Source organism: Carya illinoinensis, chromosome 10, assembly GCF_018687715.1.
Source record: "Carya illinoinensis cultivar Pawnee chromosome 10, C.illinoinensisPawnee_v1, whole genome shotgun sequence".
Lineage (NCBI taxonomy): Eukaryota > Viridiplantae > Streptophyta > Magnoliopsida > Fagales > Juglandaceae > Carya > Carya illinoinensis.
In genome coordinates this window covers 35,322,372-35,338,276 of record NC_056761.1, presented here as the reverse complement: position 1 = coordinate 35,338,276, position 15,905 = coordinate 35,322,372, and the positions used below count along the sequence as shown (strand labels likewise).

The following is a 15,905-nucleotide window of genomic DNA, read 5'->3' as shown; positions in this document are numbered from 1 at the left end:
GGACTGTAACGCCGTACTGTTCACTCAAGGGTATTTTTATAAATGGCTGGTTTTATTTTAGCCTAAGGTTTTGTGAGGGTTTAGTTTAAATATATCTTGTTGCCTCATTTTAAAGAAGATATGAAAGTTTATGAAAAGTGAAACGCTTTGGAACAGACCAACCGGTAATGGGAGAAAAACAGCCTTCCAATAACACAAACACACGTAAGAAAATTAGAAAAATACACAATTCATAAACCCACACATGATTAAAACCCACGAATGAAAAGAGCACAGTCTCCTCCCTCCAACTTCTTCGAATCTTCAATAGCATCTCATTCTACCAGCAAAACGCAAATCCAATCGCATGTTATTCATCAATCTGAACAAGAAAACCCACTAAGAAAACCCAAACCCAATTGCAACAACCCTTAATGAAATAGGAAAAAAAAATCACAACAAAGAAAATCTCCAAGGCCCTAATGCTCCAGATCTCACATTCGCAACAACCCACCATTAAATCTCATTAACAAACCGATTTATGTGGTGATGAACGGCTGAAGGAAAACCCATTAACAAACCCACCATTAAATCCCTTTCTTTATTGGATAAACTGCAAGTTTGTGTGGAGTGTGGTGTTGTGTTCATCAATTTATGTGATGGCGAACGGCTGAAGAAAAATCGAAGGTGGAAGGTGAAAGGTGCCAGCAACTTAGTCGTAGTTGATGCCGATAAAGGACTGGGAATCTGTAACTCAGAAAGAAAAATCACTAGACATTGAAAGAAAAAGTCAATCAACTAGAAAAAAATTAGAACGAAAGTCGATGAATGAGGAACCTAGGGGATGCTTCAGTGGGCTACTGCACGAGGAAGGGATTTCACGTGTGAACAGGTACATCGTATATGAAATGGAAGAGCTACGTGGAAGTTTTTAGATGGAAGGCTGTTATTTTAGAAGGAACAAACCGACTAGTGATAAGATATTCTCTTATGAAAATTGATGAATTTTATTCATTATGAGTTGAGTTTATCTCCTCTTGTTCTTGATTGAACATTTGAACTTATCAAAAGTAAATCACAACCTTTATGACGTTCCTTACTTCCTCTTCCTCTTTTGTAATTTGGATTCTTGAGACAGGTTTTTCAATGAGTCTAGATTTTAATATAATATAGATTCTTAAAATGAGTTCTCAAAACCGGGTTTAGATTCTCCATTCATTGACTTGAGTTTGACTTTTTTGAGTAAATTTTTAAATTAATTGTAAGTTCAAGGAATTTCCATTCTCGCGAGTTCACATCACCAAGAAAAGGTCCTCCCTCAGGTTTAGGGTTAAACCCTGGTCTATATGCAACAAAACCAGCTAGATTTCAGGAAATATTGATATGTAAGAATACAGCTCCTTTCAGATAGACATGGACGCAAACGGTATACCATTCCTGCTGATCAACAATTCTACATACAAGAGAATGACAACACTTAAAAAGCCTACGACACAATTGCAGCAAGATATCACCAACTTTCTACATCCCAGAGAGTGAGAGTGGATTTGGTGACTTCTCTTCAGCACGCTGCCATTTTTTTAACAAATCATGTACAGATCACCAATCCCTTTGCAAGAAGACATAATGAATCATTTACATGGTAACGAAGAATAACCAGAGATCTAACTCAAACCCTTTTCTGCCTGATCCTTGTGTTTCCCAAGAAGGCAAGTCATCAGACAACTGTTTTAACCTGTTGCCTTGTCTGATGCTGCGGACCAGTAGGCATGGGCAGCTAGGACCCTGTCTAAAAGCTCCTGCGGAACAGGTTCTCCCCTCCTCTGCTGAGGGGAGATTCTTGCTGTGTGCACCAATGTCTTCCATTTATCCTGCATTGTTATACCCTCATGTTGTAAACACAACAATATACAATAAATCCGCCAATGTAAAGCATATAGTCAATCTAGACCAACCTAAATCTAAGCCATTTCAGTCCTAAACTATATCCATAGGGTAGAATGGCATAATTAAAACCTTGTAGGTAGCTCAGCAACTGCTCAACTCAGCGAAGCCTTGACTATAGCAGAGAATTTGACAAGAATTAACTAGATTGTGGGAAACAACCCAAAAATAAAATAGGAAGTAGCAGGTGGGCAACAGGGGGTGGGTTGGGGAAGTTCTGGGGATAGCACCATCAAATATTTAGACACAGTCACACTCTTTAAACATCTACAAAAAGGAAATACCAGACACCAAGAAGTGGTGCAACGATCAATCGAGGCACTCATCTGCAAGTCTAGGAACCTCAAATCACTGACCTTCAAATCAACATAAGTGCGATGCTTTTCACTGTCAAAAGCGCACAATTTAACATCACGCCACCTGCAACCCAAGTCAACTAGTTATACTCCATACAAAGGCAGTTCAAATTCTGGACTAAAGCAATTAGGTAATCATCAAAGGTACCTTCCAGTTCCAAGTTTTTCAACTGCCTGAACCAATGCTTCTACTTCTGAAGCAGAGAACGGTCTCCTGATTCGCCTCCGTACAAATTCAGGATTTGATTTCCTACAAAAGGGAACCACAGCCAATGCCTCCATACCGATTGATGGAACTGCAACCATTGCCTGGGTCTCTGGCATGTCAGTGGCAGTTGAATTATCAGCAAGAGAGGGAACTATGCTGATATTACTTTCAGGACATCTACCCAAATTCAACAACAGAGGATTTGGGGAGACATAAGATATACCAGGTTGTAGTGTCAATGGTGCAGAATGCCTGAGAATAGAATATACTAATACAATTAGCAAGATAAATTTGTTAATTCACAAACTTGGAACACATAAAAGATAGCTCAGAGTACAGAAACTAAAAGTTGGTACATACCTGGATAAGTCCTGAGGTGTGCAACCAGGTAGCCAAGATTGGTCTTCCGTGCATGCAGGTGGGGTGATTTGTGCATGTCTGGGCTCCAATATAAAACCCAAACTATGACGCTTCCGATCTTGAGATATCCCAGTCTGAAGTAGGGTTTTGTTGTCATCTTTGACCTTCTTTCCCTGAAGCAGGATGCCGACATGCAGTCCATCTCCAAGTATAGCAGTAACTGCCTCCATAACTGTCCTCTAAGGGGGGGCGCGGAAAAAAAAAAAAAAAAAAAACAGATACAAGATATCACAGACAATCAAATAGGTGATGAAGACTTAATTGGAACTTTTTCTCCTTCCCAAGTGTTACACAAAATGCCACTTGCAATAAAGTATGATAAAAATGTAAAAGAAATGCACCAGTTGTTCAACCATTAGAAGTTTATTATTGTTGTTTAGATGATGCAAGTATCATCTGATCTTCATCCCGGTATGCAACATTGTGAATACACGAGCAACCTGAGCTCAACAAAACATCCACAGCCAGCTTGTTTTCCACAATCAGGCACTAAAAAAAAGGCAACATGTCTATCCACAACTACAAGGTAATAATCCTCCAAAGATCCCAAATGAGTACCTTGACACCCAGCGAAGTGTAAGCACTTACTAGATGTGTGACCATATCCTGAAGTTTGCATGCATCTTTGAAATAATAATAATAATAATAATAATAATAATAATCATAACAATAACAATAATAACGATAGTATAGAAGTACTGAGACATATAAGTAATCACAAAGAAATCAGCAACATTCCAAACCTTCAGTGAACCAACGGTTGCAGTTGCAGGAATCTCTATGAAGAGTTCTGGGACCTTGAAAGATTTTATGCTAAGCTTCACTGAATAACAAAAATAAATGCATAAGAGCTTCTCAAGTGGAAGCAGATCTTCCAGTTCATTACATGACAGGCTTTCCTACCATTACAACCCTTGGACTCAGGAGGTACTTGACCTGCTATTGAGGATGATGCTCCAATTGCTGCATGTAAGAGTTAGGACCATTCAGCCAAAACTGAATATATCCCAAAAGCCTAAAGCATAAACACAAACAGAAAACCACCAAAAAGGAAAAATTGCATGCATGCATTGTTTCACCTATGGAGCGATTATCTCCTCCATCGGAAGTGCATGGTGGGTTTTGACAAAAGAATTTCCTCTTCTTGAAAGGATAGATATTCTGTGATCTTTCATCCATATGACGATTTGTCCCATTGCAGTACATTGGCTTCATTTGCCCACCTGAAGAAATCAACCCGGAAGTGAAAGGTACCATTAGTTAGACATGAAACTACAAAAAAATCAGTTCACTGACCCAAGACATGCACAAAAATGGAATGCGTCCTTAACCTAACATACAACGAAAAAAAAAAAAAAAAACCTATTATTAATTGTATCATATGTGGGACAAACTGTATAAAAAGACCTAATTTATATGCATAATAACAGTGCACAATCCAGTAGGCTAAAACATAATGCAAATAACAAATTCTAAAATAACTCCCTACCCTTCAATTTTTGAGCTTCTCTCCAGTTTCTAGAAGCAGATAGTTTCTTAGTTCTCTCTCGAATACCTGCCGTTGGCGTATAGGACTTTGATATGGTGCTGTGTTGACTGCACCGAACTGAGTTTTCGTCATCATCTCTAGTAATTACTTTCACATTATCATAATGCTTAGGACAAGGAACATGATTTATGCAGTCCAACAAAGACAGCTTTACATCACTTTCTGAACCAACCAGGGCATGAGGCTCCCTGTCCAGTTCGATCAAATCCTCTGAACTGCCTGTAATGGGAATAATTCCATCTTTTTCGCTTATACTTGTATATGATTTATCTCCTAATTTCCCTTCAAGCACACCTCCAACTTTATCTTCAAAAAATTCCCCAAAACAAGGGGAGTCACCAATTACACTGTTTGAGGAAGATACACAATTATTTCTGCTGTTAACGGTAGCCAGCTTCTCAGCAAAAAATATCATCTCTGATTGGTCATAGGCACCTGATGCAGAACCAACCTCAAGAATAAGGTTGTTCTGACCATGGCAAAATTCATTCAATTTGTAGCTTTTATGGTGTCCTTGCAAACCAGGCAGGAAGGCAAAGAATTTCTCATCACAAGTTCCCCGCTGACAAGAGTCTTGCTTCAATGATCTACCTTCATCTCTCTCTCTATTAGAGTTAGCATAAACAATGTGATGCAAATCCTGTACACAAGCAGCATTGGTTGGGACCAAGCTTTCACTCCCCTGCGATAAATTGCCGGCTACACTAGATAAAATTCCAAATCCTCGTATCTGATTATCCTCACATTTCTTTCTGATTTGTCCCCTCCCCTAAAACCAGGAATTAAAAAGGTTTATAAAATCAGGAAACTGTAAATTTCCAAACAAAAATAGGCCAATAGGGAACCTTGGAATGGTAGCATTTGTTTACCCTAGATGATCTTGAAGCTCGAGGAACCACAGGAACCTGGTAGCCAGTGAAACCATAATCTAACCTCCTCATTAAATAAAAATGGCCAGCTTTCTAAGGTTGCAGAAAGCCAGAATAAGATCCTGTCAAACCATCAGAACAATGATATGACGTCTTCTACCAAATTAAAGATGATCAAGTTTTTCATATCGAATATGTCTTGCGTCATGAGGTTCAAAACATACTACTTCAGAAAGGGCATTGCAAGCCATTAAAGTTTAAAATAAAAATAAAAAATCACAGTAAAATAGCATAATCTTGGGCACGATACATAATTCAAAATCATCTTGCCCGTGTGAAATTTGTTCTACATCCAGATTTCATTTGAAATTCTCACTCACCAATGGATTAGAAAAAATCATTTAAACTTCGCACATCCAAGTCCCAGAATAAATTAACATTTGCAATAAAAAAAAGTAGTAGATTTTACAATTTGTCTAAACTATCACCGTCTATGGATGACAATCCGAGCAAGGTCGAAACAAATAGCCAGAGACACTGCGTCATAGAATAGGACCAAACAAAAATTTAATATTGCACTTGAATAAAAAACAAAAGAAAAAAAGATCTCTTAAGCTAAAAAAGAGTAACCGTCCATTTGAAGCAGACAAAAAAACTTACATTTAAGTGGGTATTTGAGTAACCCTCATTTCTTTCACCCCGTGGTTGGGGACAATTTACGCCCACCTGAGCCTAAGATATATACGCCCTTCAGTCCCTGTAAATCCGAATAGAAATAAAAATCACAATAAATATCTTAAAAATGAATAAGAGGTAGAAGAAGAAGAAACAGAAAAGCAAAAGCAAAACAAAACAAAAAAAACTTTAACTTTGAAGTTCGGACCCTGACAGAATCCTTAGAACCTTCAATGACACCAAAAACTAACGGAAATGAAATAATAGTTTATGAATTTTTTTTTTTTTTAAATCCAAATGGGTTTTTGGATCCCTAAACCCTCACAAACCACTCCTAACGGAATCAAATATTTAAAGGTCTAAACCTTATATTTAACTATCTCACAATCTTCTCCATACTTAACAGAGAGAGAGGATAGAGAGACAAGCATTTAAAGCATGATTTTTTCATTAAAAAATGCCCAAAAATACAAAGATTTTAACAATTTCAGAAAACAAACCAGAAGAAACCAAAACAGTAACAAAAACTAATACCAAGTCCCTAAAGAAAATGGGAAATTGATGGAATTTAAAGAAGAAATTGTAAGAATAACAGGAAAACTATACGGGTCCTATCTTGATGAAGGAATTCAAGACAGATCATAAAAGTTTTCCATGTGAACGAAACTTCTATGCCTGAAAAACAGAACTACATTTCCACCAACAGGAAAAGCAATAATTTTTTTCCTGTCTGAAACAAAGTTCGGGGAAACTATCATTCTCACCGATCAAACTGGGTTCTGTCGGATCATCCAAAAAACCCCCCAGAAAACCAACGAACCTCTGTGCTTAAGCCTTAAACCCCCCAGCGCTTTTTAAACTTCGACTCTCGTAACTGCAAGTAACTGTACCAACCGGTAAATTGGTGTACATTTTGAGAAATGATGCCATTGCAACCAATTCACAATTTATTTATCACTTTTATAATATAATAATTTTTTAATATTTAAATCTACCAAATCAAAACAAAAATCAAATTAAAATTTAAAAAATATATTACTCTAATTTAAAATTGAAAATAAATTGTTAAGTGATTGGTATTCTATTATTTTCCGTACAGTTTACTGGCCACACTTAGGACCTGTTCCTCCGACTGATGGGTGATCCACCACTGTTGCCATGTCTACCACGTGGAAGTCTTTCCACTCATGTGGGTCCATCTTATCTCGTTAACATAAATACTAGAAACTGGGTAGAAATTAGAATTTGAGTTTCAAATTGGGAAGACTTTTTGGGCAATGAGAATAGGACAAGCAATTATTAGTATGAGACTTTATTGCAAATTTGACTCGTTGAAAATAAAAGAATCTGGGATTTTCCAATTCGAAGGTTTTAAAGGAAGCAAGAAACATGGTTCCTATTGTATTGTTTTCATTTTTTAATTAGAAAAATGTAAGAATTTTGCATTGATCTTGAATATCTTGGGGTAGTTACTGGTGTACAATTAAAATTATATATATATATAAAAAGATAGGATGCGTAGAATCCGGGGAGACAAACATCATCAGAATGTCTAGTCATTAGTCACATTATCTATGAGAAGTAACATCAGGTAATTCAAGGTAACTGTTATGTAATATTCTCCTCCAACTTTTCACTGGGAATTACTGAATTAGGTTGGTGAATTTGACCAATTTCAAATCCTTATTGGCTCGCCTTTGCAAGTCATTTTCATTTGTTTGAAAATTGAAGGCAATTGTACAAATTCTCTCAACATTAAGGGGATGCTTGGAGAGATGATATTAAAAATTTATGGATAGTAATGAAGTAGTTTGAGTTAAGTATTTATTAAATTTAGAAAATGAGAGAAAAAGTTTAATAAAAAATAATATAAAATTAAAATATTATTATAATATAATTTGTTAATATTATTTTTATTTTTAAATTTAAAAAAGTTAAATTGTTTTTTTTTTTTTAAGTTTAGAAAAGTTGTAATAATTAACTTGAAAAAATTGTTATAATTAGTTTGAAAATATTTGTGTTTTAATGATGTTTGGGAAAGAAATAAGATTGGGATGAGATCTAATGTAAATTGTTTTCAAAAATCACCTGGTTTAGATAGTAAGTTAAGATGGATGAGATGAAATTTAAATAAAATATTATTAGAATATTATTTTTGTTTTAAGATTTGAAAAAGTTGAATTATTTATTATATTTTGTTTGAAAATTTAGAAAAATTGTAATGATTATATGAGATGAATGGAGATAATTTCACTATCCAAACCAGGCCTTAATTTTTAAACTATACTGTTCGAAGAGTATTCTCAATAAGCAATACTACATATAGTCGTGGAATTGCAAACCTCGCGCAATCGCTTTGAAAAAGAGTGGAGTCCACGATTAAAAAGTTAGTTTTTTTTTCATGTGGGTCCCATATTAATTAATTTTTTTCAAAGCGACTGCACACCGCTTGCACAACCACGACTGCAAATATCATTTCTCATTCTTCAATAGATTATGTAAAATCTATCCGTAAAATTTAAAGAATTTTGTTCAAAATGCACCTCCAATGGATTCTCTTTTTCATTTCTACTTTCCAGTTTGCTAATGTGTTACGTTTACATGTGTTTTGTGATTACCGACTGCAGCTTGGTGGAGTTGGCCTAACAATTCTCCAGGCTGCAACTTAATAAAAATGGATGGAATATAGAAGTTAAATCACACATAAGATTGACCAACCAACTCAAACCTAGTGAAAGTTATTGAAGTTACATAACACAAATCCATAATATATTTTGATATTTTCGTAATATAATGTCTTTTTATTTTTTAAATAAATTTCAATTTTAGTTGAGTTTATAAATATGGATTAATCAATATGATATTGTATATGAAAATATGTTATAAAACTACTAAAAGATACGAGAATATCATTTACGGTATTGTTTTGGTCGTGAAAGGAAGACGTAACCCACCATATAAAGTGTCGTTTCGTACCAAATAATCCCGTGGATACTGGAAATAATGTCAGAATATGGCAAACAAAAGACCAGAGCGATCACTGAATAATTTAGGAAATCTAATGCTTTGAACAAACAAAACTGCGTATCAAATTTAAGGAGTACGAACATAACATTAGCAGTTGCTAAGCACACCTAAGAATACTTATGATACAAATAGCCCATAGAGAAAAATAAAGATGGAAATAAAAATAAAAATAAAAAGAATACATATGATGTATACACCAATCATTCTGAGGCGAAATTTTCGTATTGCCAGGGGTTAAACTCTGCTGGTGTAATGTTGGTCTCTTGGATGCCATCTGAACTATCATCTACGGCAGCCCGGTGTTCAGTGTATTTGCCATTGTAGCTGTACACTTCCAAGTCACCCCATGGTGTAGGAGTGACTTCATTTGTAAAGTCAAACCATCTTGGAGTGAACTCATGGCCATTAGCCTCTCGGTTTCTCTTTTCACTCCTCTGCCTCTCCTCCAGCCTGGCAAAAAAAAAAAACAGCCAGACCAAATTAAACAGTGGGACGTTTGGACACAGATGAGACATAATTCTCAAAATTTCTCATAATTTCATTATCAAATATCACACAAACATAAAATGCTTTCAATTTCAAATATTTAACTTTTTCATCTAATCATTATGCAAATACAAAAACTAATATAACTTTTACAAACTTCAAAATAAAACATAAAAATTAATACTACTTTTATAAACTTTTAAAAAAAAAAAGTGTTATACAACTACAAAGAAATCCTACAAAAGTAAGCCCACAAATTGAAATAGATTCATATGATACAAAATATACTTTAAAATAATAGTAGTTTTATAATCTAATATACTACATTAAGTCATGTCAATTTGTAGAATTTCTTTGTGGTTAAAATATTTCTCTAAATTATATTTAAACAAATTTTTACTTTATAATATTTTTATTCAATTTTTTCTCTATCATTTCCCAAATCTCAATAAAACATCTTAACTCGAACCATTTTACTACTATTCACAGAATTTTGAGATACTCCAAGTGTCCAAACAAGCCCCAGTTTCCCCACTCAACTAGAATAAATACACAATCCTTTCACCAATCAAGGTTCAGCCCAAGCATTGAGAATTCTCTTATTTTAAATGTAAACACCGGTTACTTGGAGACCCATTGTTTCCTGGATAAAATAAATTTTTTGGAAAAAAAAAAAAAATCATGTTTCTCACACTACAATGGTTGCAGTTGGCATGGCAATTATTGCCATCCTGTCCCTAATGGTAATAGTAGCTGTGGCAATGTGCAGGACCGCCAATCACTTACCACAGAGTACCAATGTAAGGATAATCCTGACACCATGCATGTATTGTGCATAACTTAAATCAGAGGTACCATGATATTAGTGAACGGCAACAGAGTCCACAATTATCATTAGTATTCATCCTAAATTACTCAGTTGATGTATGAGAGTTTTTGGGTGTATGTGCTTGTGAGTGCGTGCATCAAACACACATACGGGGAGAGAGAGATAGAGAGAGAGAGAGAGAGAGAGAGAGAGAGAGAGTCTGACTTGCTCTTTTCAAAACTGGCTTGGGATAGGTCTCCCTTCTCAAGTGCATGTCTATCAGGACGCAGACGAGAATCTGATGCCAATAGCTTCTTGGGAGCAGTGTCAAAGCTGTTTAGCTTGTGTGCAAAATGTGTATACTGGAATCTGTCTTTTTCTGGAGCATTGGCAACTCTCCATACCTGCACAATGGAGCAATTGAATAACTTCAATAAGGTTTATTCACAATATTTGCCTTCTACTTCAACCACGAACTGAAAAGTACCCTTAAAAAATACAACTGCCAAGATTTAGGTCTATAGCAGCATTGCAAAGACCATCACCTCACCACCAAGGCAGTCCTTTAAATTACATATATGTCATAAGAGTGAATATTTCGTGACCTATAATCATAATTGATTAATTTTTGCAGAAAATTAACTTATCAAAAAAATAAAAAATTCCTGCAAAATTAAGTTCATAGATGATTCTACGCTATGAGACTCAATAATTGATTCCAAGACTCTGGCTGATGAAAGCAAAGAAAGTCTTTCCAGGTCCACTAAAAGACTTTAAATCTAAAAAATATGCATAGTGATTGCTTGTTGGGTTATTCTTAAACACGATGTACTCTAAGGATGCGTTTGGGAACACAAGTATACTCAGACATTCTAAGATATTTCCCTATCAAACATCACTAAAAAATAAAATACTTCTCAATTTCAAATCTTCTACTTCTTCTTCTAATCATTACCTAATTATTAGAACTTTCCCAAACTCCCAAACAAAACACAAAAAACAATTTCAAATTTCAAAACAAAAATAATATTGAAACAATTTTAACTTTATAATATTTTTATTCAACTTTTTCTCTCTAATTTTCCAAAACCCAATAAATCATCTTAACCTAAAGCATTTTACTATTATTTACAAATATTCTAAGATATTCTAAGTATCCAAATGGGCCCGAAAACGGTACAATCCTCTCCACAAGGAAGCAAATATATAGTGATTCTCAACTATGAAGATATTTCAGCACAGGGCAATCTGCTCCCTGTGGAAAACATTATTTGCTTTTCCTTGTAATCTATACTTTTTTTAGCATCAACAAAATGAATCTCATCAACTGGAGGTTGCATTAATAAGTTTATCACCCAACTAACACCAATACAATTAACAAGTATCACAATCGACAGAGTCTCAAACCCACAAGAACAGATCCGCATGTCAGACAAACTGAGAACTTGTCTGATTCTAATTTAAAGCTATTGTTTCGTTTCAAAATTATTTTAAACTATATTTGTCTCTGTGTTCCTGTAAGTGTCTGTAACAAGCAAGTCTCTAAAAGCATTGAACTTTTAGCAGCACGCAAATCAAATTACTTGCATATATACAACTTCAACAAATGCGTGGCAAGAACATCTTAGCCACCAACAATTCTAAACATGTTGAAGCCACAGCCCAGCCTGATGACCAAGGTAGTACTGAAAGAGTGTACAACCACAGAATTTGCTGAAGTTAACGGGAGCATGCTGCTAAATTTATTTACAAAAATGTCAATGAAACCAGTCAAAATAGGTTTTTTTAATTGGCACTTGTTCAAAACAAAGTCCCGACTAATCCCGATAGTGCACATCCCTTTGGAAAGAGTTTCCCCCAAGTGCACCTTAGGTAATTCAAGGGAAAACTCCCCCAGTCCGATGGCCCCAATAAATTGTTTACACCAAAAGGTTCAAACCATAAACCTTGGGGGAGCATACCACTAAGATCAAGGCTCTTACCACTTGAGCAACCCCTAGGGGTTCAAAATAGTACAAACAGAAAACAATATTTGAAGAGCTAACCTCTTTCAGTTCGGTGCCAGGAAGTGGCTCCCCTTCCAAGTCACAAGGTTGATAACTCATTGACTCATTCCACTTTCCAGTCATCAAAATCTTCGGCTCCTCAGCAGCATTATATACATACCCATCCACTTCGTAGCGACCAGCTCTGCAGGCACAATTGCCTATGTCATATTAAGAATGAAAAAGCAAGGAAAGCCTACATTTAGTGATGAACCACACATGCATTCCCAATCAAAGCATTTATAACAAATATATCCATTCTTCTATAACGCTCAATCCATCCTGTATGTATTAAGTATATCCACGCATGATTTTCAGAGAGACTCTTAGCACATACACAGGATATAAATTTTGCTCGCAGATTCATATAGCATTTCTTAAGACAGATAAATGGAATGAGGACAACAAGCATACAATAGCGACAAATGCAGGAAATAACTCATGCCTCTAGTAAGGAAAATGTTGAGATCAGACTGGTATGTAGCATAGAAAACCACATAAAGGTGGCATGATATAAGTGCCACCTTTCTTGTACGAAAAATGCCCCACATAAGATGGTAGTATCTATCCAAATTAACAAACATGTGCACTATATGTATGCCAGCAAGAGAAATCACAACTACTTGAAAGGAAATAGAAATACCCAAACCAGCCACATGGTTGAAAATACAGCACGACTTTGTCTCCGGTGGTAAAATTTGTCAAGATCATCTCCCCTGGTGAGTCAACCCAAGTTCTGCCAAAGATTAAATTGTTCACTTTTGTTGGAGGAGGCACCAGACCCAGAACTACACCATCTCTTTTGAGTGTCACTCGTGTCCTGCATCCAAACATGTACTACAAAGTTAGCAAACCCTTGACATAATGCTAGCTTGCTAATAAGAATAACAGAAAATGTGGCCACTATGAACAGATTTACCCAACCGAATTGTAAAAAGTATTATCAGACATTGCCAATTCTATGAACAGATCCACCCAACCGAATTGTAAAAAGTATAATCAGAAATTTCCAATTGGCAGTCAAATAAAACATGTTTTCAGTTCCTGGCCAAATGAGACTTAGGACAATAACTCTACTCAAACCCAAAGTACTCAAGGGGTCATTTATACACCAGCTTTCTTAATAGTATAATAAGTGAAAAAAAATAAGGAACCACGAATATGTGGGAGCAACATCAAGCATTTTGTAATAATGAAATTCAACAAATTTCATAGGATCTTAGAACCTTTTAAAATATCATGGAGATATAGACAAATAAAGAAAAATATGATTACCTTCCAAGAGGATAGACATCGACTGAGTTCCCTAAAAATTTGGTTTTCACCTTCGAAGTTATGTCATAAATAAAATGTTCATTCTCAGCATGTCCAGCACTCATTGGAGGGTGATGACAAACCTGAAAGGAAAAATAATTTGAGAAGGATATTAAAAATAGGTGGAGTAGAAAATGTGGCTCTAACTTGCAGTTAATATCCACTCATCAAGAATAGATTAAAAAAACTACCACTTCCATAAAAGCAGCATCACAAAAGAAATGACTAGATAATCCAAAAACTTACCTGTTCTGCTATAAATGTAATGCCACCATGATTAACCATTTCATAAGTCTCCCCAAGGATGGGATTAAATGGCTTCCAAGTTCGCTGGAGTGCATAGTAGACAGATATAAACCATGATGCTGCAAACAGCCAATCATAAGTCCCAGATCACACACCACACACGAACATACAAACACGCAATAGCAGGGAGACAGCTGCAAAAGAATGCTTACTTGCATACACCAATCGCATGTAGGGATCCTCGCATTCATCTGCCAGATCTAGCAGATAGGAGTATTCCATAAGCTGTAAAAAATATTTGATACTATTTTAGTTTCCTCAGCAACATCAAATATAGCAAGAGCTTCCCAGCAATGCAGTTAAAGTGCAACCAACACAAACCTCTGCCATCTTCTGCAACATTGACATTGGCTCAAATATAAGTACGGGAAGTGTCACCAATGATGTGACATCAGAGCCTACATAGTTTTGCATCATTTTCCAGTGACCATCCCGATCCTGGAAGAACAAGAACGAAGTTAGAAATGAGTATTCACATATACCTAAACAATATGAAAAACACAAATAATTTTAATGGATCTTGAAGCCGCACTTTTGTGTGTAGTTACTTAATATTTGGATGTTAAGCGTTGCCACACATACTCGACATCAAATTCTAGAAAGCAACCCAGATACATGCATAAGAACCAATCTATGTGGGTAATGACTTTTCTATTTGCTATTGAATATATATACAATATGATAGGAACATAATGAAGCAAGTAGTGTACCTCATGTTTCCATCTACCTCTTTTTGCTTCTTCTTCAGCATCTTCGGTGCCTCCATCCGGATTAACAACTTCCAGCCCTTCATAACCCAGTATCCTGTATAACACAAAGCCAATAGATTGTCAAACAATTGGATTCTTCAACACTTGGAACCAGTGCAGTCAATATACATGGTGAACGCACAGTCAAGATTGGCAAACCATAAAACACATCCTTTCACCATGATCAGCAGAAACTAATAAAAACTCGAATTGCAGAATATGCACAGGTGAGAAAGATTGGGCGTTACATGATAGAATACAACAGGAAACAAGCTACACGAAGTGTTTGATTCAAAACAAACAGACATTCCTGCATATGATATAAAATTATACAAGTAATCAACAACCCAAACAACGCCACAACCACTGTAACCGAGACCATCAATAAATCTAAGAAATTATACAAGACAACCATTTCAGCTTCAGTTTTGATGTGGAAGACGTGTGGCACAGAAACACAAATGATCAAAGAGATTTTCAAACTAGTAAGGAAAACTGCCTCTTTGGGAGGCTCTAACCTTAAACTCTAGCAGTATAGTTATCATCATGGCAACGAATATGAAAGGACTAGCACAGTAATTGAAGGAAACCATTAAGATCAACAACGAAAATAAGTATATAATGGAGTTAAGCTTTATCCAATATCGGGATCGTACAAATTTAATAAAAAGGGAAATGAATAATTAACGGTAATAATTTATCCCAGAATCATCCGAGAAATGAAAAGAGGAAAAAAAAAATCGATTTCTGTACCTAGGTCAGGATAAAAGAATTCAAAAGAAAAGAAAAATAATAGCGGAAGATCAAAACAGAGCGATGGCTATACCCGTTGACTGATTTGGTCATGGCGGTACCGAAATTCGTCAAACTGGTAGCGATGGAAGAGAAAAACCCACCGCCTTGCTTCGGATCCGTAGAAGCCATGTCTGAAACCCTTGCGGAAGTCCTTTACAGATGCTATAAGAGAGAAATCGAGAGAGAGGGGCGGAGAGTTCAATTCAGAGAGAAGGCCGGCCGTTCGGATTGGGATTGCTTTATAGGCGGGGACAGCGAGGTGAAGCGGCAACGACTGTCGTTGGCGGTACTTTCGTTTGAAGTTTGAAGTTTGAAGTCAAATTTGAAGAACTTTCCGCAAACTCGGCGTGGAATGATGAAATCTTAGGCCCACGC

The 15,905-nt window shown here is 35.9% G+C and overlaps 2 protein-coding genes across 3 annotated transcripts; both read right to left on the bottom strand.

The window, feature by feature from the left end:
• Window positions 1-1,326: 1,326 nt before the first annotated feature.
• On the bottom strand, window positions 1,327-6,924 carry LOC122279414 (telomere repeat-binding protein 5-like). Of its 2 annotated transcripts, XM_043090067.1 has the most exons (12): window positions 6,765-6,924; window positions 5,986-6,082; window positions 5,326-5,447; window positions 4,397-5,225; window positions 3,987-4,130; window positions 3,811-3,870; window positions 3,651-3,730; window positions 2,848-3,086; window positions 2,711-2,739; window positions 2,428-2,596; window positions 2,280-2,343; window positions 1,327-1,850 (listed from the first exon to the last, which is right to left on the bottom strand). In XM_043090067.1, the coding sequence occupies exons 3-12, from the start codon at window positions 5,395-5,397 to the stop codon at window positions 1,710-1,712; spliced, it is 1,827 nt and encodes a 608-aa protein (XP_042946001.1). In that variant the 5' UTR covers window positions 5,398-5,447; window positions 5,986-6,082; window positions 6,765-6,924; the 3' UTR covers window positions 1,327-1,709. The 2 variants fall into 2 exon arrangements, 1 of the variants encoding a protein (XP_042946001.1); XR_006229604.1 differs by lacking the exon at window positions 1,327-1,850 and having other exon boundaries at window positions 2,428-2,588.
• A 2,141-nt stretch (window positions 6,925-9,065) lies between these two features.
• Window positions 9,066-15,905, bottom strand: LOC122279583 (oxysterol-binding protein-related protein 3A-like). The gene is made up of 10 exons (XM_043090287.1): window positions 15,562-15,905; window positions 14,697-14,790; window positions 14,308-14,424; window positions 14,139-14,211; window positions 13,927-14,045; window positions 13,642-13,763; window positions 13,010-13,186; window positions 12,367-12,511; window positions 10,547-10,725; window positions 9,066-9,477 (listed from the first exon to the last, which is right to left on the bottom strand). Exons 1-10 carry the CDS (start codon window positions 15,657-15,659, stop codon window positions 9,228-9,230), a joined length of 1,374 nt encoding a protein of 457 aa, XP_042946221.1. The 5' UTR covers window positions 15,660-15,905; the 3' UTR covers window positions 9,066-9,227.